The sequence below is a fragment of the Nicotiana tabacum genome, chromosome 6, assembly GCF_000715075.1.
Source record: "Nicotiana tabacum cultivar K326 chromosome 6, ASM71507v2, whole genome shotgun sequence".
In the NCBI taxonomy this organism is placed as follows: domain Eukaryota; kingdom Viridiplantae; phylum Streptophyta; class Magnoliopsida; order Solanales; family Solanaceae; genus Nicotiana; species Nicotiana tabacum.
In genome coordinates, this window is record NC_134085.1 from 197669451 (window position 1) to 197690830 (window position 21380).

The 21380-nt window shown below is 42.2% G+C and overlaps 1 protein-coding gene across 4 annotated transcripts; it reads right to left on the reverse strand.

Moving 5' to 3' along the window:
- Positions 1–794: 794 nt before the first annotated feature.
- Positions 795–21062, reverse strand: LOC107767746 (uncharacterized). 4 transcript variants are annotated; one of them, XM_075256396.1, is made up of 4 exons: positions 20468–21062; positions 7189–9978; positions 4063–7102; positions 795–3071 (listed from the first exon to the last, which is right to left on the reverse strand). In XM_075256396.1, the coding sequence occupies exon 2, from the start codon at positions 8047–8049 to the stop codon at positions 7303–7305; it is 747 nt and encodes a 248-aa protein (XP_075112497.1). In that variant the 5' UTR covers positions 8050–9978; positions 20468–21062; the 3' UTR covers positions 795–3071; positions 4063–7102; positions 7189–7302. The 4 variants fall into 4 exon arrangements, with proteins under 4 accessions (XP_075112497.1, XP_075112498.1, XP_075112494.1 ...); XM_075256397.1 differs by lacking the exon at positions 4063–7102; XM_075256393.1 differs by having other exon boundaries at positions 4063–9978.
- Between the last annotated feature and the right edge of the window lie 318 nt (positions 21063–21380).

The following is a 21380-nucleotide window of genomic DNA, read 5'->3' on the forward strand; positions in this document are numbered from 1 at the left end:
ATGCTTTTTCTTTGTGCTAAGGAAAGATCGAGTGCCAAGAGAGGGTCTTTTTTGAACGGGTAAGGCTTGTAACATGGTCTTTGAAAGAAAAAAGTCCATGGCTCAAAGGGGTTGATTAGGGATATTATCATTGGTAGGATATGGATGTTTTCAAGATAACATTTGGATCAAGGAGAGCCTATAATCACTTCTCAAGTCAAACTACACTTAGGATTTCGCCCAGACAATCATTCATGGCAAGTTCTAGACTAATGGCACGGGACTTGGACTTGCAATTCAAATTCTCACCACACTAGCTATAGCATTGCTAAAGAGACAGAGTCGGGGGCCCACAACAACCTTAGCTAAGATTTGAGCAACACGAATAGTCCCGAAAAACCACTTGATGATTATCGGCCAATACAAGAGTCTCAAGGTCACAACTTTCACCATCCTATACACAACAATTTATTTTTGACCATAAGATCAAAGGCAAATATGCTAGGCCCAAGTGAAGCTTTGCTTGAGGCACCATTACTCACTAACTACTATTTACACAAAAACAAAACGAAAATAGACTCAAACCCTTAAGAAGGTTGTCATGCCATCCTCATCGGAAGAGCCACCCGGTTCACACAAATTCCACCTTTGGAAAGAATCGTGGCATTAAGAAAACCAAAGGCTTATTGAACGGAAAACTCAAAATAAGAAGCTACCAAAATGAAATAAGAAGCTATAACATAAAAATGCGGAAAGTAGAATGAATATATACAAGAGGGGATTTAGATGAATATACATAAGGGGGAATAAATATATGCATCAGAAAGTAACTTTATATACAGACCAAAGTTGCAAAGTACTAAAAGTGAACTAAAACGGTAAAATTATATACATATCAAAAGTTAAAATCAAAGCATCATAAAAAGAAAATCATATCATATTCATAACACCAAATCATCCAAATAGGGCTACCCCCTCAAAAGAAAGCTAGCATTGTCCTCAATGCTCACTAACCAAAAATAGATCAAAATAAGAAAGAGAGTAAAGAAAACTCCATATTGGCCCTCCGTCTGCATAGGATCATGAGCCTGGTTCCTTAGGTCCTCGAACTGCTCGGGAACCTGTGACTGGATCCCTGGGACCTGAGCTTGCACTGGGACCTGAGCCTGTACTAGGTCCTGGGCTTGCACTAGGACCTGAGCCTGCACTGGGTCCTGGGCCTGCACTGGGACTTGTGGCTAGCTGGAGGAACCATCATGGGTGTCTTCTAACTCAATCACTACATCATCAACATGGGGAATCACACTCTTCCTCTTTTCTGGCCTCTCCACCTCCTACTCCGGCTCAAGATGGGCTGCTGGAGCCAGGTCATGCAATAATAGCTCCAAGGGTAAGTGATCAGCCTTCAATTTCTCTACCTCCACCCTCAACTCTTTTACTGACTCCTTTAATTCCCAAGTCTTTCTCAACTTCTTTGTTTCCTTTGCCAACTCCTTCCATGCTTTGCCATGAGTACTTACAGCCTCCAAAATTAATTGCTGGTTCTCTAGGAGCTTTTTCTGGTTGTCCAGAAGCTCCTTGAGAGTATCCTCCACTGACTGTGGAACCTATGGCTGAAGGGGTACAGACTGGGCTACCACCGAGCTAGAAAGCACAGACAGCTTAGAAGTAGCTGTCTGCATCCAGTTGTTGATACTGGCAATGGTTTGGCTCAAACGGTGGGCAGTCAATGGGTAGGCTAAAGATGAGGGGATATTTGGGACAGTGGAAGTAGAGGGTCCTAGGGCAGTCTCTGGTATGGCTGAGGGAGGCTGAGAAGAAGCTACTACTACTACTGGCTCTTCAGACTGGCTAGTAGAAGCAGTGACTTTACCTTTCAAATCTTTAGGATTGTCATCACCCTTGAGGCTGTACTAGGAGAAGGGTGACTTTGGTTTCACCTATCAAACTTTCTTTTCTCCACATCTTGATCCTCAAAACATGGTCAGGAAATGTGAAAAGGGGTAGGATCTATCACCTTCATTCACCAACCGTGTAATCACCCTGGACATAATATTCCTGATGTTGATCGGGTACCCCACCATGATATACGCCACCAATATAGACCGGGAGATAGGAAGATAGTTCTCGTGAGTGGTGGGGTCTATCCTGCTGCACACAAAGGGTCTCCCACCCTTTCGCCTCGAAGTTCAGGGTTCTCCTCAAAATTTTGACTCCCACTGTCAACCATATTGGGGTGGTACATGGGATTGCCAAGTACTCTGCTAACCACGGACGAGCATCCTCCCCCAATGCTACCTTTTCTAAGTATAAAGTTTCATCCTCCTCTAGAAAACCTAGGTATTCATTAATTGTTTTCCCATCAAACTTTACTTTCAAATTTTGCACCTTAGTCACTGTAGTGCCCTTTTTGATGTGGGAAACATTAGTGTAAAACTCCTTCACCAAGTGCTCATTTTCATCTTCAACGTTGCCTATGAAATAATCCCAGCTCGGCCTCTCTCTAAATTGCCTCTGCACATTTAGGTTGTGAGGCAGAAGATCCTTGTCATTGAATCACCGTTCAAGTATCAACTTCCTCTTGGGCCACCATTCTCTGAACTTGTGGTATGCCAATTCACTAACAAACCTATCTTGCCAAGATTCCGATTTTCTAGTTCTAGCCACCCTTCCTACTTGGGGCTCACCCCCCCTTCTTTTTCTTCTACGAGATCCTTACCAGGTGTTAAAATTGTAGGTGAGGTAGAAGAAACATCATCTCCGCTCTCACCTGAGCCCTCAGACAACCCAGAAGAAATTGCATTTGAAGCTTGAGCAGTAGGAGTGCCCAAAGGTGCATCTCTTAATATTCGCCTTTCTGGCCAGTCAAGAACATACTCTGGCACTGACTCGGAGTCGTATGCCTCCCAAGAGGACAAATACTCACTTCCCGAATGGGAAGTAGCTCTATCCGTAGTCCTTATAGACTTTCTGGTGTCCTTAATTGCTTGCCGGACTTATGGGGTCAATCTGATCATGCCTCGTCCCCTACCCCGGGAGGACTCTCCTTTGCCTTTCTATTTATCACCTCCACCTCATGATTTCACCATTATCTGCAAGGAAAATTCATTTAATTATTGTTAGTATCATAGTACTAGATGAAGCAGTAGAGATTATGATTGCAGACAGTTGACAATGTAAAGTAGAACTACAGACTGTGGTCCACAAAAAATGAAATGCGGGCACAAAGATACCACTACGGACCGCACAAAATGGCACCACGGTCTGCATTGAGGTGGGGCTCAGACTACCCACACTCTGATAAAGGCCACCGCGGACTGCAAGAATTGTAGTGCCACCGCGGTAAGGCACTGCGGACCGTAGAAAATCCACTGTGGCCGCGGTCCTCAAACCTTCACTCTTTGAAGTTTTACCACTGCGGTCCGCATAAAATGCCATCGCGAACTGCAGAGAGGCACCTCGAAGAATCCACCGCGGACCGCAGTGAACCTCATTCAGTAAAACCAACCTAGGGTTTCAAATTTTCTCATTTTTAAGCCTAAATGCACATATTATGAACCCACTAGGTAGTTAATCATTGTATTTAACTACTTAATCCTACTCTAAATACATTATGCAACCCTAAGCTAAAAATTTAAAGGAAAAGGGAAAAAGAAGACGTAGAACTAATCAATTAAAAGAAAATAAAACACCATTAAAGACTAAGGAAAGATTAAAAGTACCAGTAATGAGATGCAACCTAGATGAATGAGAATCAGTCATTGAATTCATGCAGTTAGGGTTAGGGATGAACAATACTTTTTACTATTTGGAAAGCAAATGAGCGAAAAGTTTTAAATGAAGGCCTCAAGTCCTATTTATAGAAAAAGGACCTGGGACCCACTGTACCTATCCACCGCGGACCGCATAAAAAGGCACCCCGGTTCGCGGTACTCAAAAGTCTGAAGCACTAAGGAGGTAGCCACTGCGGACCGCAAGAAATGTTCTGCGGCCGCAATGGGTACCGCGGACCGCAAGAAAGGCAATACGGATGCGGTGACAACTTCAGAGAGCATTCACTTTTTTCCAATCAACAGTGCGTACCACAATGAAATTTTTCCCCTGCAACAAGGCCATTGTGGCCGTGAAAAATGCATTGCGGCAGCAGTCCAAACTTCAGAGAGTGCATCATTTTTCCATTTTTCCAGTTTAGTTCCTGCACTGCATCAAACCAATCCTATACACATCTCACAACCAGTTAGACCAAAAGCAAATATTATACTACAAAGAAAATCAAAGAAAAACAAAAAGAAAGACACATGGTTTGCCTCCCAAGAAGCGCCTGATTTAACGTTGCGGCACGACGTAGGTTACCATCAAATCACTTTAGATGGAGTAGTGCCACCACGTGGCTGTCATCAACTTTGCCCAGGTAGTGCTTGACCCAGTGCCCATTAACTCTGAAAACCTCCCCATTTTTGTTCTTCAAGTCAAGTGCACCAAATGGAGTTACAAATACCACTTCAAAAGGTCCACTCCATTTTGACTTAAGCTTTCTCGGAAACAGACGTAACCGAGAATTGAACAATAGAACCAAATCACCCACTTTGAACTCCTTGACTCAAGCATATTTATCATGAAGGTACTTTATCTTGTCCTTGTACAAGGACGAACTAGAGTAGGCACGAAATCAGAATTCATCAAGTTCATTAAGCTGCTCCACACGAAGATTTACTGCCACATCCCATTCCAGATTAAGCTTCATCAAAGCCCACATGGCCTTATGCTCTAACTCAACTGGTAGGTAGCAAGCTTTCCCAATTAACAACCGCTACGAAGACATACCAATCGGAGTCTTGTAAGTAGTCCTATAAGCCCATAGAGCATCATCCAATTTCTTTGACCAATCGGTCCTATTTGCATTGATAGTCTTTGACAATATACTCTTGATTCCCTATTTGAGACTTCAACTTGGCCACTCGCCTGAGGATGATAAGGAGTAGAAACTTTGTGATTGACACCATACTTTGAAAGTAAAGTATCAAAAGCTCGATTACAAAAATGAGACCCCCCATCACTTATGATTCCTCGAGGAGTGCCAAACCTAGTAAAAATGCTCTTCTTGAGAAATGCAACAACACTCCGGGTCTCATTGTTGGGCAAAGCCACAACTTCAACCCACTTTGAAACATAGTCAACTGCCACTAGAATGTATGTGTTCCCACATGAACTAACAAATGGGCCCATGAAATCAATGCCCTATACATCAAAAATATCAACTTCAAGAATGGTATTGAGAGGCATCTCATCTTTCTTCAAAATTGCACCCACTCTTTGACATTCGTCGCATCTCTTCACAAGTTCACTTGCATCTTTGTACAAAGTTAGCCAATAAAACCCACAACTAAGAACTTTTGAAGCCGTCCTCGCCTCGCCATGATGGCCACCATAGGGAGAGGAATGACATGCCTCTAAGATACTCAATTGCTCCTCCTCCGGGATACACCTTCGGATCACACCATCCGTGCAAATCTTGAACAAGTACGGCTCATCCTAATAGAAGTCCAAACTATCCCGTTTGAGCTTCTTCCTTTGGTTACAAGAGAGCTTGCATGGTATTATACTAGTCACAAGGAAATTAGCAACGTCCGCAAACCATGGCATACCATTCACCGACACAGAAAGGAGTTGCTCATCGGGAAATGAATCATTGATCTCTAAGCAATCACGAGACCTCCCCTCTTCCTCCAACTAGGACAAGTGGTCCGCCACTTGGTTTTCACTAACCTTCTGGTCCACAATCTCCAAATCAAACTCTTGAAGTAACAAGACCCATCACATCAGCCTAGCTTTGGAATCTTTTTTCGTCATCAAGTACCGGAGTGCGGCATGATTGGTATGAACTATGACCTTAGCACCCGTGAAATACGGCCGAAATTTCTCCATTGCGAATACAATAGCCAAAAGCTCTTTCTCAGTTACTGTGTAGTTCACTTGAGCATCATTCATTATCTTGCTCACATAATACACCGGATGAAATATTTTGTTCACTCTTTAACCCAAGACCACCCCAACCGCAACATCACTCGCGTCACACATGAGCTCAAAAGGTAAGCTCCAATTGGGTGCGGTAATAATAGGAGTGGTGGTCAACTTGTGCTTGAGAAGTTCAAAGGTTGCATACATCTCTCATCGAACACAAACTTGGCATCTTTTTCCAATAACTTGCATGAGGGATTCACTACCTTCGTAAAAGTCTTTGATAAATCTCCGGTAGAATCCTACATGCCCAAGAAAACTTCTAACTCCCTTGACAGAAGTAGGGGGAGGGGGTCTTGAAATCACATTAATTTTTGCATTGCCTACCTCTATACCATGCTTTGAAATTTTATGCCCTCCTCAACCATGAAGTGGCATTTCTCCCAATTAAGAACAAGATTGGTTTCTTCACAATGGGCCAACACTCTATCAAGATTTTTCAAACATCCATCAAACGAGTCATCCACAACACTAAATTCGTCCATGAACACCTCCAAAATGTCTTCTACCATATCGGTAAAAATGGCCATCATACACCACTGGAATGTAACTGGTGCATTACACAACCCAAAAGGCATCCTAGAAAAGGCAAAGGTACCATATGGACAAGTGAAGGTGGTCTTCTCCTGATCTTTCGGAGCAATTAAAATTTGGTTGTACCCAGAATACCCATCCAAAAAATAGTATAAGGCACGCCCAGCAAGTCGGTCTAACATCTGATCAAGAAAAGGCAATGGAAAGTGATCCTTGCGGGTAACTTTATTCAACTTGCGATAATCCATGCACACCCTCCACCCAGTAACGGTCCTGGTAGGAATCAACTCATTTTGTGCATCGGTAACCATGGTCATACAAACCTTTTTCGGCATACATTGCACCGACGAAGTCCAAGAGCTTTCAGAGATGGGCTATACAACCCCAACATCCAACCACTTGATCACCTCCTTTTTCACCACTTGTTGCATTGCCTCGTTCAACCGCCTTTGATGTTCCAAGGATGGCTTTGTATCACCTTCCAGAATAATCTTGTGCATATAGAATGTGAGGCTTATCCCCCGAATATAAGCTAAGGTCCATCTAATTGCCTTCTTCCGCTTTTGGAGCACTGCCAATTTGGCATCAACCTGCATGTTAGTAAGACAAGAGGAAAGAATAACTGGCAAAGTTGAATTAGGGCCTAAGAATTCGTACCTGAGGTGTGGAGGCAATAGCTTCAACTCCAACACTGGAGGCCTCAATTGAAGGTTTTGTTGGTAGAGTCTTCCTATTTTCAAGATCCAACGAGAGTTTCCTAGGCTCATAAGATTAAGAGCCCATTCCATGTAAGGTATTGACATACTCCACTCGTCCTTCATCCTCATTTATATCCAGATTCAACAATACCACCTCTAGAGGGTCCTCCACATTGGTCATTGTACTAGTATCATCAACTATTACTATCGTGACAAGGTCTACAAAAGAGCACACTTCAGAATTGTTGGGCTGCTTCATTGACTTGCACACATGAAAGATCACTTTCTCATCACCCACCCGGAAGGTGAATTCCCCTGCTTCCACATCAACTAAGGCCTTCCCCATTGCAAGGAAAGGTCTTCCCCATATGATTGCAACCTCAGAATCTGCCTCACAATCCAAGATCACAAAATCAGCTGGCAAGATAAATTTGTCCACCCGGACAAGAACATCATTGATTATACCCAGAGGTCTCTTCATTGTTCCATTCTCCATTTGCAATCTCATGGAAGTTGGCCTCGGTTGCCCAATACCCAAAGTCTTGAAAACTGAGTAGGGCATCAAGTTGATACTTGCCCCCAAATCACATAGAGCTTTAGCAAAGTCTGCACTCCCAATGGTGCAAGGAATGGTGAAAGCACCGGGATCTTCTAGCTTCGGAGCCATTGAGTGCACTATTGCACTAACTTGGTGGGTCATCTTGATAGTCTCATAATCCATGGATCGTTTCTTTGTCACCAAGTTTTTCATGAATTTAGCATAACCCGACATTTGCTCTAGAGCCTCCACCAAAGGCACATTAATGGATAAGCTCTTCATCAAATCAATGAACTTCTTAAACTGGTTCTCATTTATCTACTTTGCTAGCCTTTGAGGATAAGGTGGAGGTGGCCTTGCAAAGGAGCCTTGGCTTTAGGCACCACTATTTTCGGCATGTCTATTATGTGTTCCCTAGATGGGTTCACGTCATTCTGGGTTTCCGCCTCGGCATCTTGGATATCAATCCCCACTTTCTCATTCACGTTATCAGCAATCATATTTTCAACCACCAAAGGGATCTCATCCTCTTGCAACTCAACTTCATTATTTAAAATTTCTTTTTGTTTGGAGGCATTAACATCACCGCCTCGTCCATTTCTTGCAGTTACCGCCATTATATGCTTGGAATTGTTCCCACTCTTCGGGTTTACTACCGTATCACTTGGTAGAGCCCCCTTAGGGAGAGTATTCAAGGATTGTGAGATTTGGCCTAATTGAACCTCCAAGTTTCCGATTGAAGTATTGTGGGACAACAACTGAGCATCAGAGTCCACATTCTTTTTCATCATCTGTTCAAACATCATTTCAATTCTCCCCATTTTGTTGTTAGAAGAACTAGGACCTTGGGATGAAAATGGGGGTGGATTGTTCAGTTGTTGATACATTGGTGGTCTTTGAAAGCCTTGCCCCCGATTTCCTTGGTTTCCATTGTTCCAACCACCCTGATTGTTGCTTCCACCCCAATTGTTATTGTTGCCACTCCAATTACCCTAATTGTTCTGATTGTCCCAATTGGAATTTTGGTTGTTGTTCCCCCAATTACTATTCCTTTATTGTTGTTGATTACCCCAATTGCCTTGGGGTCTTCATTGTTGTTGGTTGGAAGAATTGACCCTTTGGCCCTGATAATTGCTCACATATTGCACTTCTTCATTCTGCCCATCATAACCATCATCTTGGAATCCACCACTATCATTGTCATATTATTCCGAACTCCCTTGGTTATGTTGACTTCTTTGTCTTCTTTTGTTCACTAACATTTTGACACCCTCCATAGCAATTACATGTATTGGATTTTGAACCTACTATAATTGTGTATTTGTTAGCTGGCTCATTGTTGTTGTCAGCTCTACTATTGCCTGTCCAGGATCATGGAGCTCTTTATGCAAGTGGATGATTGTGGGGTCACCCTGTGGCACATTGGCTCTACTTTGCCAAGTGGAAGACGTGTAAGCTATCTCATCAAGAATGTCACAAGCCTCATCATAAGAGAGCTTCATGAAATTACCCTCTGCAAGTTGGTTCACTATGCACTGATTTGTTGTGTTAATGCCCCAGTAGAATGTCTGTTGTATCATTGCCTCAGTCATATCATTGTTGGGACATTCCTTTACCATGGTTCGGTATCTCTCCCATATCTCGTGCAATGGTTCGTTGGGCTCCTGCTTGAAAGCTAAGATCTCATCCCTAAATACTGCCATATGTCCCGGCGAGAAAAACTTTGCAATGAATTTATCTGCCAACTCATCCCAAGTAGTGATGGAATGGTTGGGAAGCCTTTCAAGCCAATCTAATGCCTTCCCTCTAAGTGAGAAAGGGAATAATCTCAACAGAATACATCCTCTAACACATTAGTTTGCTTGCTCCCCCAACAGGTATCCACGAAACCCTTGAGATGTTTGTAAGCATTCTGATGGGGAGCACCCGTGAATTACCCTCGTTGCTCCAACAAAGTCAGCATCACATTTGTAATTTGAAAATTTCCCACCCGGATCCGGGATGGGACAATTGCACTAGCATATCCTTGGTTGGAAAGCACTCGAGGAGCCACTCTTGGAGGTGGTGGGGGAGGGTCTAGAACATTGTCATTGGCCTGGTGGCCTCTCCTTTGTCCTTGAGGTACTATAGGAACCTCATCATCAATATTGTCATCTCTCCTCCCCCGGTGGAAGATCTCCAAGAGGTGCATTGTTTGCTTCCATTTTGTACCTGAATTTTGCGACACACACAAATTAGTAACATAGAAGAAAAGAAGAACAATACACAAAAATATTTAGATAGATAACCAAAACCGTTAGCTCCCCCGCAACGACGCCAAAAAGTGATCAAATCCAACCCTACACCACTAAAAAGTGGCGAGAGCAGTCGAAGTAGCTTTTACCCGAGATGGTCGGGATCAAATCCACAAGGAGCTAGAATTGGGAATTAGATTCCTATCTAATCTAGAAATGTGTGATGCTCTTAGTTACACTTCCAATCATCTTTGGTTGTTTGTTACTTCTAATTTTTAAACTAATAGTATGCTAGATTAAACTAAGAGTGAATGCTTGTAAGGTTTTCCAAATAGTTAAAGAGGCACTGGGGAAGTGACTTTCTCCTAGGTGAATACTTGACAGGATCTAAAGCCTAAGGAAAAGAAGTTATATTGGGGATTGTGATATAGCCAATGCATGGAATTACTCACTCTATACCTCTAGGTAGCTTGGGTGATTTTGCCCTAATTGACTTTCTCAAGACCAATTGGGTGTCAAAATTGTGCAAGCAATAAAGGCTCAAGTCGGTTGGGTATTACTATTTCTAGGTTTAACTCTTTAATTGAGGCTATCAATCTCTTGGTTACACCCCAATTCCTTGTTGGGCTGATTTTCCTAGACTCAAGCTCTCTTTATCAAGAAGATACCAAGTCAAATAGGCACAAATTAGTGTTTGCAACCATAAATTCAACATGAAAAACACAAATCAACCCAAATATCAACTACCCATAAACATCTAAGCCTTAAATCAAAAGACCCATCAAATACCCACATTAGGGTTGAGCCACAACCCTAGCTAATGGTTCTAGCTACTCATAATAATGGAAGAAATCAGAGAAATAGATGAAGAATAACCCATAAAATTTAATTACACACTAAGATAATGAATATTCAGTGTTAATCTAGATACAAATTACTCAAAATGGAATAAAACAGTCGTTCACGTGCTCTGGAGTCTCACAGATTACAAAAGATGCCATAAATGTGAACAGAAAGTATTTATGCTAGGCCAAATTTTTTGGACAAAAATACCCTGGACGAGGTACTGCGGTCCGCATAAAATGCACCGTGGACCGTGATGAAGCTTCTTGGCTTGACTATTCACTCTCTGAATCTGGCTACCGCGGGCCGCATAAAATGCACCGCAGCCGCGGTGGCTTCAGCTGCAGTTTGCACAAAAAGGACCGCGGATCGCATTGGCTTTTATCTTCAAACTCCCAACTCTCTAATCCCCCCTCTCTGCGGACCGCACAAAATGGATTGCGGCCGTGAAGAGGCTACAGCGACCGCAATAAATCCACTGCGGACCGCATTGCCTTAGGCTCCAAAAGTGTACCTCTCTGAATCTCCTTATTACGGACCGCACTAAATGGCTTGCGGCCGCGGTGGGTCTGTTGCAACCGTGCTTTGACTTGTTCTTGGTACTTGTGCATGTTTCAAACCTTTTTGGGCTGGTTTTGACTAATTGTCACCTTTTTGACCAAACTCTATAAACAAGTACAACATGTAAGCCTTTGGGACTGTTTGTATACATTTTTAATCCAAAACTCGAGTAAAAAGAGCTAGAATCCCTAGTTATCCGAGTGGACAGGTGGGATCGGGTTGCACGCTGCAACAGATGGAATAAGGGTGATATATGAGGTGTAATAAGGGTGGACTGGTGGGACCGGGTTGCATGCCACAACAAGGAGTAATAAGGGTGAATGTTCATATTATTACTTGTTATATGGTGGGATCGGGAGGTGCCCCGCATCATTTTGTTGTTTATTTATTCTTCCTCTGTCGTGATTTTATTCTGTGGTATTATAACTCTCTTAAGGATTGGTTATAGCTGAGTACTATTTGGATTCCATATTTATTTACTGCAAGTTACTGTTCCATTTCATTCTGTATTTCTTGTTTGCTTTATTATATACTATTGCAGGTTATATTGTATAAGTTCCGCCTTAGCCTCATCACTACCTCATCGAGGTTAGGCTTGTCACTTACCATCACATGGAGTCGGTTGTACTGATACTGCACTCTACACTTTCTGTGCAGATTTAGGAGCTGGTTGTGGCTGATTGAGAGGTAGGTTGTAGGCATTCATACAGGAGACCCAAGGTAGTCCTGTAAGCATCCATAGGCCCTGGCATCCCCTCATATGTTTTCCTCATTTCTATTTTATTTTCTTCTGAGACAGATGTATTTTTTCTTTCAAACCCATACTTATAGTATTCATAGAATGTTTGTGAGTTGTGACACCCGTTTCTAGGTGGTAACTGTTCAATTTTGTTAATAGTATAAGGATAATCAGTTTAATACGTACTTTCGATTTTATTTCTATTTGAATTAGCTTTTGTTAATCTTAATTATGAAAATGTAAAGGAAAAAGGTGATTATAACTCTATCGTTGACTTGCCTAGCGAGTGCAATGTTAGGCACCATCTTAGTCCCGACAGTGGGAAATTAGGGTTGTGACAAGTTGGTATTAGAGCTCTAAATTGCCTAGGTCTCACAATTCACGAACAAGCTTAGTAGAGTCTGAGGGATCGGTATGGAGACGTATGTGTTTATCCCCCAGAGGGTACAGAGTTAAGAACATTTTCAATTCTATTCTTCTTTGTCATGCGATTTGATATCTCAATGCTAATTGAACTTTTTACTCTATTCCTTCGCAGATGGCGAGAACGTGTACCGCTTCATCAACTGATCAGCAGCTCCTACAAGGGGCAGATGTCAAGAACAAAGACGTGCTAGGGACCGAGGCAGGGGCAGGGCTTAGCCTAGAGCTCGAGCAGTAGCACCAGCGACAGAGCCTCAGGTAGAGTTTGATGAGGAGGCTCCGGCCCAGACCGTTCCAGCAGGGCCAGCTCAGGTTCCAGAGGGGTTCATAGCTACCCTTGTACTTCAGGATGCTTTGGTCCATCTAGTAGACTTTATGGAGAGTGACCCAGGTCGATACATCTTCATAGGATCCCCAGGACTATTAGGACATTTGTCACAAGGTGTTACGGAACATGGGGATAGTGGAGACCAATGGGATCGACTTTGCTGCCTTTAGTTTGTCAGGTTCCACCAAGAAATGGTGAAGGGATTATTGTTTGGACAGACTAACTGGGTCACCAGCTCTCACTTGGGACCAGTTCTCTCAGCTATTTTTGGAGAAGTATCTTTCCATCACTCAAAGAGAGGACTATCGGAGGTAGTTCAAGCGTCTTCAGCAAGGTTCTATGATCGTTACTCAGTACGAGACCAGATTTCTTGATTTGGCCCATCACGCTCTTCTTATAATTCCTACCGAGAGAGAGAGGGTGAGAAGGTTTATTAAGGGACTTGCTTAGCCTATCAGATTACAGAGGGCTAAGGATTCAGGGAGTGAGATTTCTTTCCAGGATGTAGCCAATGTAGCTAGACGAGTTGATATGGTTCTATTACAGGGGAGTGGTCAGGGGACTGACAAGAGGCCTCGTCACTCTGGTGGATTCAGTGGGGCCTCATCTGGAGGTCGTGGTACTTTTGGTAGGGGCCATCCTTCCAGGCCATTTCATTAAGCACTTCAGACATCCCATGGAGCTTCAGGGGGTTGTGGTCCTTATGTACCTCCTTCAGGGTAGCCAGCTTATAGTGCATCGCCAACTCCTATCGCAGTACCTCCTTTTCAGAGTTATTATTGCGGTCAGTCGGCTCGTCAGGGTCAGCCGCAATATCAGGATGGATGTCTCGAGTGTGGCGAGTATGTGCATATCCGGAGGACCTATCCAAGATTGGTAGGTGTTTCGCCACAGCAGCAAGGTTCTCGTGCCATGAACCCGGCACCGCCCGCTCAACCAGCTAGAGGTAGGGGACAGGGAGCCAGAAGTAGGGGTCAGCCCGCTAGAGGTGGAGGTCAAGCCATTAGAGGTAGAGGCCAGGCCGTTAGAGGTGGAGGCCAGCCAGCAGGAGGCCGTCCCAGAGATATGGTTCAGAGTGGTGGGGCCCATCCCTGAAGTTACATTTCCCCAACCAGGCCTGAGGCTAAGTCCTCCGATGCTGTTATCATAGGTACTATTTCGGTTTGTAGTAGAGATGCTTTAGTTCTATTTGATCCAGGGTCTACATACTCCTATGTGTCTTTTTATTTTGCTTCATATTTGGTTGTGCCTCGTGATTCTTTGAGTTCTCCCATATATGTGTCCACACTGGTGGAGGATTCATATTGTAGATCGTGTCTATCGCTCATGTGTAGTTGTTATTGGGGGTCTTGAGACTAACATAGATCTCCTACTTCTAGATATGGTTGATTCGATATCATTTTGGAGATGGATTAACTGTCACCTTATCATGCTATATTGGACTGTCACGCTAAGATCGTGACCTTAGCATTGCCGGGGTTGCCTCGATTGGAGTAGAGATGGACTCCTGGTCATTCTACTAGCAGGGTTATCTCTTATATGAAGGCTCAACGTATGGTCGAGAAGGGGTGTTTGGCTTATTTGGCTTATGTTCATAATTCTAGTGCAGAGTTCCCTTCCATGGATTCTGTACCAGTTGTTCGGGAGCTCCTAGAGGTATTTTCTGCAGGCATGCTGGGGATGCCACCCGACAGGGATATCGACTTTTGCATTGATTTGGCTCCAAGCACTCAGCCCATTTCTATTCCTATGTATTGTTTGGCCCTGCCAGAGTTGAAAGAATTGAAGGAGTAGTTGCAAGATTTGCTTGATAAGGGCTTTATTAGACCTAGTGTCTCGCCCTAGAGTGCACCTGTGTTGTTTGTGAAGAAGAATGATGTATTGATGAGGATGTGCATAGATTACCGGTAGTTGAACAAAGTCACTATCAAGAACAAGTATCCATTGCCGATGATTGATGACTTACTTGATCAGCTTCAGGGTGCCAAGGTGTTTTCAAAAATTGATTTGAGATTTGGCTACCATTAGTTGAGGATTAGGGCATCTGATGTCCCTAAGACAACTTTTCGTACTCGATATGGGCATTATGAGTTCCTAGTGATGTCATTTGGTTGACAAATTCCCCAACAACATTTATGGATTAGATGAATCGGGTGTTTAAGCCCTCTCTGGATTCCTTCGTAATTATTTTCATTGATGATATCTTGATCTATTCCCGCAGTTGAGAGGAGCATGAGCAGCATATTCGGATCGTTCTTCAAACTCTAAGAGACAACCAATTATATGCTAAGTTTTTGAAATATGAGTTTTGGTTGAGTTCAGCTGCTTTCTTGGGTCACCTTGTATCAGTGGAGGGTATTCAGGTGGATCCTAAGAAGAATGAGGTAGTCAAGGACTGGCCTAGACCCACATCAGCTATAGAGATCCAAAGTTTCTTGGGTTTGGCGGGTTATTACCATCGGTTTGTGGAGGAGTTTTCATCTATAGCAGCCCTGATGACCAGGTTGACCAAGAAGGGTGCCCCATTTTGGTGGTTGGACGAGTGTGAGGTGAGCTTTCAGAAGCTCAAGATAGCTTTGACTACGGTGCCGGTGTTGGTGTTGCCCACAAGTACAGGGCCATATACAATATATTGTGATTGCATCTCGTATTGGACTTGGTGTGGTGTTGATGCAGAATGGAAAGGTTATTGCGTATGCTTCACGACAGTTGAAGATTCATGAGAAGAATTACCCAGTTCATGACTTAGAGCTAGCAGCCATTGTTCACGCTCTGAAGATTTGGAGGCATTATTTATATGTCATGTCATGTGAGGTGTTCACGGATCATAAGAGTTTGCAGTATTTGTTTAAACAAAAAGAGCTCAATTTGAGGCAGAGAAGGTGGTTGGAGCTATTGAAAGACTATGATATCACCATCTTGTATCATCCCGGGAAGGTCAATGTGGTGGCCGATGCTTTGAGTAGGAAGTCAGCCAGTATGGGCAGCACTACGTATATTCCAGTAAGTGAGAGACCGTTTGCCTTAGATGTTCGGGCTTTGGACAATCAGTTCGTGAGGTTGGATGTTTCTGAGACCAGTCATGTTCTAGCTTGCACAGTCGCTCGGTCTTCTTTTTTGAGCATATCAGATATCGGCAATATGCTGATCCTCATTTGCTTGTCCTTAGGGACACGGTGCGGTACGGAGATGCCAAGCAGGTTACAATTGGAGATGATAGAGTTTTGAGGATGCAGAGTCGTATTTGTATGCCTAATGTAGATGGGCTTGAGGAGTTGATTCTAGAGGAGGCCCATAGTTTTCGGTATTCTATTCATCCGGGCACCGCCAAGATGTATCAGGATTTGTGGCTGCATTATTGGTGGAGGAGGATGAAGAAGGATATTGTTGCATATGTAGCTCGGTGTTTGAATTGTCAACAGGTAAAGTACGAGCATCAGAGACTTGGTGGTTTGCTTCAGAAGATTGAGATTCCTGAGTAGAAGTGGGAGCGTATCACTATGGACTTCGTTGTTGGACTCCCATTGACTCAGAGGAAGTTCAACGCAGCATGGGTTATTGTGGATAGGCTGACTAAACCAACGCATTTCATTCATGTGGCAGTTTCTATTTCTTCGGAGTGGTTGGCAGAGATCTATATCCATGAGATCGTTCGTCTTCATGGTGTGCCAGTGTCTATCATTTCTGATCGAGGTACGCTGTTTACCTCGCATTTCTGAAGGGCAATACAGCATGAGTTGGGTATGCGGGTTGAGTTGAGCACAGTATTTCATCCTTAGATGGATGGACAGTCTGAGCGTATTATTCAGATCTTGGAGGATATGCTTCGCGCCTGTGTTATTGACTTTGGAGGTTCGTGAGATAAGTTCTTGCCGTTAGCAGAGTTTTCCTTCAATAACAGTTATCAGTCGAGCATCCAGATGGCTCCCTATGAGGTATTGTATGGTAGACGGTATTGATAGCTGATTGGGTGGTTTGAGCCGGGGGAGGCTTGGTTATTGGGTACAGATTTAGTGCAGGATGCCTTAGATAAGGATAAGATCATTCAGGAGAGATTTCATACAGCTCAGTCTAGGCAAGAGTTATGCCGACCCTAAGTTTTGTGATATGGCATTCATGGTCGGGAGAGAGTGTTGCTTCGGGTGTCACCCATGAAGGGTGTGATGCAATTTGGGAAGAAGGGCAAGTTAAGTCCTAGGTTCATCGGACCTTTTGAGATCCTTGATCGAGTGAGAGACGTGTCCTACAGACTTGCGTTGCCACCAGGTTTATCAGCTGTGCATCCAATGTTTCATGTGTCCATGATTCGAAAGTATCACGGTGATCAATCCCACATGTTATATTTCAGCACAGTCCAGCTGGACAAGGATTTGACCTACGAAGAGGAGTCGATAGCTATTCTGGACCGGCAGGTTCGTCAGTTCAGGTCGAAAAGTTATCCTTCGGTTCGTGTGCAGTGGAGAGGTCAACCTATTGAGGCAGCCACTTGGGAATCCGAGTTCGATATGCGAAATAGATATCCCCATCTTTTCACTGTTCCATGTACTTTTCTATGTCCGTTCAAGGTCTTCTATTTTAGAACTTGAATCCATGTCTCGAGGACTTAAAAGACTCATTTTACCTTTCCTTAATTTGCGTGCGCAGTCTGGACGTGTATCCGAAACGCCCTTATGTGTTAAGAAATGATGATTTTTGGCCTAAAAAGTTGATTTTTGTTGACTTCGGTCAATATTTTGGGCAAACGGACCCGGACCTGTGTTCCAACAGTCATGGAGGTTCCGTAGTAAAATATGGGATCTAGGCGTATGCCCGGAATCGAATTCCGAGATCCCTAGCCCGAGAAATAAATTTTTGAAAAAATTGATAAGACTAAAAATATAATAATTTAAAGGATCTGATCTTGGTTGTATCGGGCCCGTATTTTGGTTCTAGAGCCCGATATAGATCCTTTATGATATTTAAACCTTATCTGTGAAATTTGGTGAAAACTGAAATTGATTTGACGTGATTCGTACCTTTGGTTGAGAAAATAGAAGTTTTGAATCTATCTTGAAAATTTCATACAATGTGGTGCTAAATTCATAGTTCCAGGTTTTATTTTGGCTATTTGATCATATGAGAAAGTTTTTATGATGTTTTATAACTTGTATGCATGCTTGGTTTGGAGCCTCGAGGGCTTAGGTGAGTTTCGGATAGGTTACGAAGTGTTTTAGACTTAAGAAAAATAACTGATATGCTTCAGCTGTGTTGCAGGCCTCAAACCTCACAATTGCAAGGTCAGGGTTCGCATTTGTGAGGCCTTCATCGCAAATGCGAAGGAAGGCTGGGCCAAGCAGTCTTCGCAATTGCGAAGATTTTTTCGTATTTGCGAAGTAAAACTGGGAAGGGCAGGGATCGCAATTGCGATCATTTCATCGCATTTGTGGAAGATCAAGTTCTCATTTGTGAGTTTAACTTCATAGTTGCGAAGGCAACATAAATGTGCAGGACTTTGCAATTGCTATGGTCCTTCGCATTTGCGAGCTTAGCAATTGCGAAGCTCAGGTCGCAAATGCGACATCTGTAGCTGATAACTTTGGACTTAGATGAGACTTTTCATTTATTCTCTCATTTTGAAAACCTAAACCTCAAGACGCGATTTTCCAAAGGCAATTTCTTCCCCAAATCATAGGTAAATGATTCTTAACTCATTTCTTTCAATTTAATACATCTTTTTACAAGATTTCATCCTAGAATTTAGGGTTTTTCATGGTGGAATTGGGTGTTTTTGGGTAGAACTTAGAAATTTGGAAATTTAGAGATTTGCAGATTCCAAAACTAATTATATATTCGGGCTCGGGGGTGAATGGGTAATAGAGTTTTGGTCTGAATTTCGAGTTTTGACTAAGCGGGCTCGGGTCAGTTTTTGACTTTTGGGGAAAATGTGGGGAAACATATAGTTATGCATTGGAACTGATTTCTTTAGCGATAATTGATGTTATTAAGTTAATTATGACTAGATACTAGCGGATTGGAAGTGGAATCGAGAGATAAAGCGGTAACTGAGCTTTGAATTACCCATTGGCTTGAGGTAAGCGTTTGGTCTAACCTTGACTCGAGGGATTAGGGATCCCCGACTTAGTTGCTATGTGAAATTCTATGTGTGTGGCATATAGGTGTGGTGACGAGTACCTATGAGCCTTAAAATTATCTATTTAGCTTGTTCCTTTCCCCGTTCCTAGTATATCGTTTTGCTGTCTTAACTGCTACTTGCTTATTGATGCTTCCATGTCTAATTACTTCTTGTTAAATGTTATTTTCTCTATTGAAGGTATTAATTGTTCTGTAGTTTCATTATATTGCATTATTGATTTAAGTTGGTTTATTGGTGCTTCATGGTACACTTTGGTTGGTCTCGCTGTGTAGTATTAACTAATGAAGTTTCATAACTGCAAAGAATTCCCGTTGTTTTGGTTTGAGGTATAAATGTTGTAGAGGGTTTTGAGCTAAATTATGAAATACTTGTTCTTATTTTGTGATTTGTACTTATATGGTGGGATCGGGTTGCACGCCGCAAAAGGAGGAGTAAGGGTGAAATGTGATTGTCTGGTGGGATCGGGTTGTACGCCGCAACAAGGAGTAAAAAGGGTGGACAGGTGGGATCGGGTTGTACGCCGCAACAGGAGGAATAAGGGTGATATATGAGGAGTAATAAGGGTGTACTAGTGGGATCGGGTTGCACACAACAACCAGAAGTAATAAGGGTGAATGTTCATATTGTTACTTGTTATATGGTGGGATCGGGATGCGCGTTGTATCATTTTGTTGTTTATGTATTCTTCCTCTATCGTGATTTTATTCCGTGGTATTGTAACTCTCTTAAGACAAAAAAGACAGTATTTGGCATGGTAAATTTTGCATACTCATGGTAACTAGACATGAATTCTACTCTTTTAAAATTCTCTGCAAAATAATGGGACCTATAGGCATAGTATTTATAAACCTCTAGTAAATAAGTGTGAATTTATAAATAAAATGAGTCCTAAACATCACATAGGCATCAACTAAATCACGATTTATATATATTTAGATAAAAAAACGCTTAACATACTACTTTTAACAAACCCAAGAATCACAAGAATGTCATATTAACTTAATGATTTTTCAAACATATGGAGAATATTTATTTTTCATGATATCTAGGACATAGGACATGAATTAATCTCAACTTAAACCAAATGAATTTTTTTTTAAAACTAGCAGATTCGAAAGAAAAGGGGAAGGATAAAAAGAAGAAAGCACTGACCACTCAATCTTTTAAAAATACATAATCTATCTTATAAAATGTTTAAAGGCATAATTTCTATACAACTCCTAAAATATGATTCTTATACTTAGATCATAATTACTGGATAAAACGGCATAACCCATTTTGTAGAGTAATTTTAACAAACATGTCTTCTTCACGTTTAGTAAGTAAACAACTAGAACATGACTCACTAATGAATGTGATTTCTACAGAAGACGAAACAACACATACTTTACGTCTAATAACAAAATAAGGGAAGATTACAGTTTAGAAAGAAAACTGACCTGTTGCGGAGCAGCAAACTGAGGCACGGATCTTAGATGCGTTATCGAACTCTAATTTTAAGACCACTCTTTCCTCTCAGACAAAAGCATATTCGACTAAAATAAATGAAGATAATCAATTTTATGCAAGGGTAAATACCCAACAGAAATAGCTGGGGAGTCAAAAAGAATGAAGCTTTTCTGAGATGAATAACAGTTAATAAGCATAGAATAATTTATAGAGGGGAAGAGCGGTGGCTCTGAGTTTGGTCTCAAAGGGTGAAGACAACCGCTGAAGACCTTCAATTTTTGGGGTAAAAGGGGCGGCTCTCAGCTTGGTCGAAAAACTCTTCAAAGGCGGGTATTTATAGGCTGATTTCTAGGGTTCTTGGTTTGGGCGGGATTTCGAAATTGAGTGAAAAGCTCTTGAACATTTGAAATTTGAACGTTGATGTTGAAGAAAATTAAATGAGGTACAGAGCTTCTTGTTCAAAAATGGTAATGGCAGGTCTGCCATGGTTGAGCAACAATGGAATTTGTGAAGAAAAGGAAAGGGAGGAGAAAAAGCGTCTGTTTTGGAGAGAGAATGGAAAAATTAAAATGCTAATTGTGTCTAGGTCTTTGAGAATGAAAGAATGAATTTCAGTCGTTGGATTAAGAGCTTATACAGCTGAGATTAAAGTCTGGAATATTAATCAAAACGACGTAGTTTTGATGTGGTTCTAGAGTGTTCTATAGTTGGGCTAATGTGGAGGATTTTGGACTGCTTGTTGGGCAGATTTGGGCCGACTTAGGCTTGGGCTAACTGATTGAGAAGACAATATTTGGATTCTTAGCCTCCTATCTTCTTGGGTATTTCTTTGGGCTTCTAATTTTTTATAAAATATTCTAATAATCATATTATATAATACTATGTAATGTGAGCATATAAAAA

Coding starts and splice junctions, on each gene's coding strand:
- LOC107767746 (XM_075256397.1), bottom strand. CDS start 8,049: ATGAAGAGCTTATCCATTAATGTGCCTTTGGTGGAGGCTCTAGAGCAA.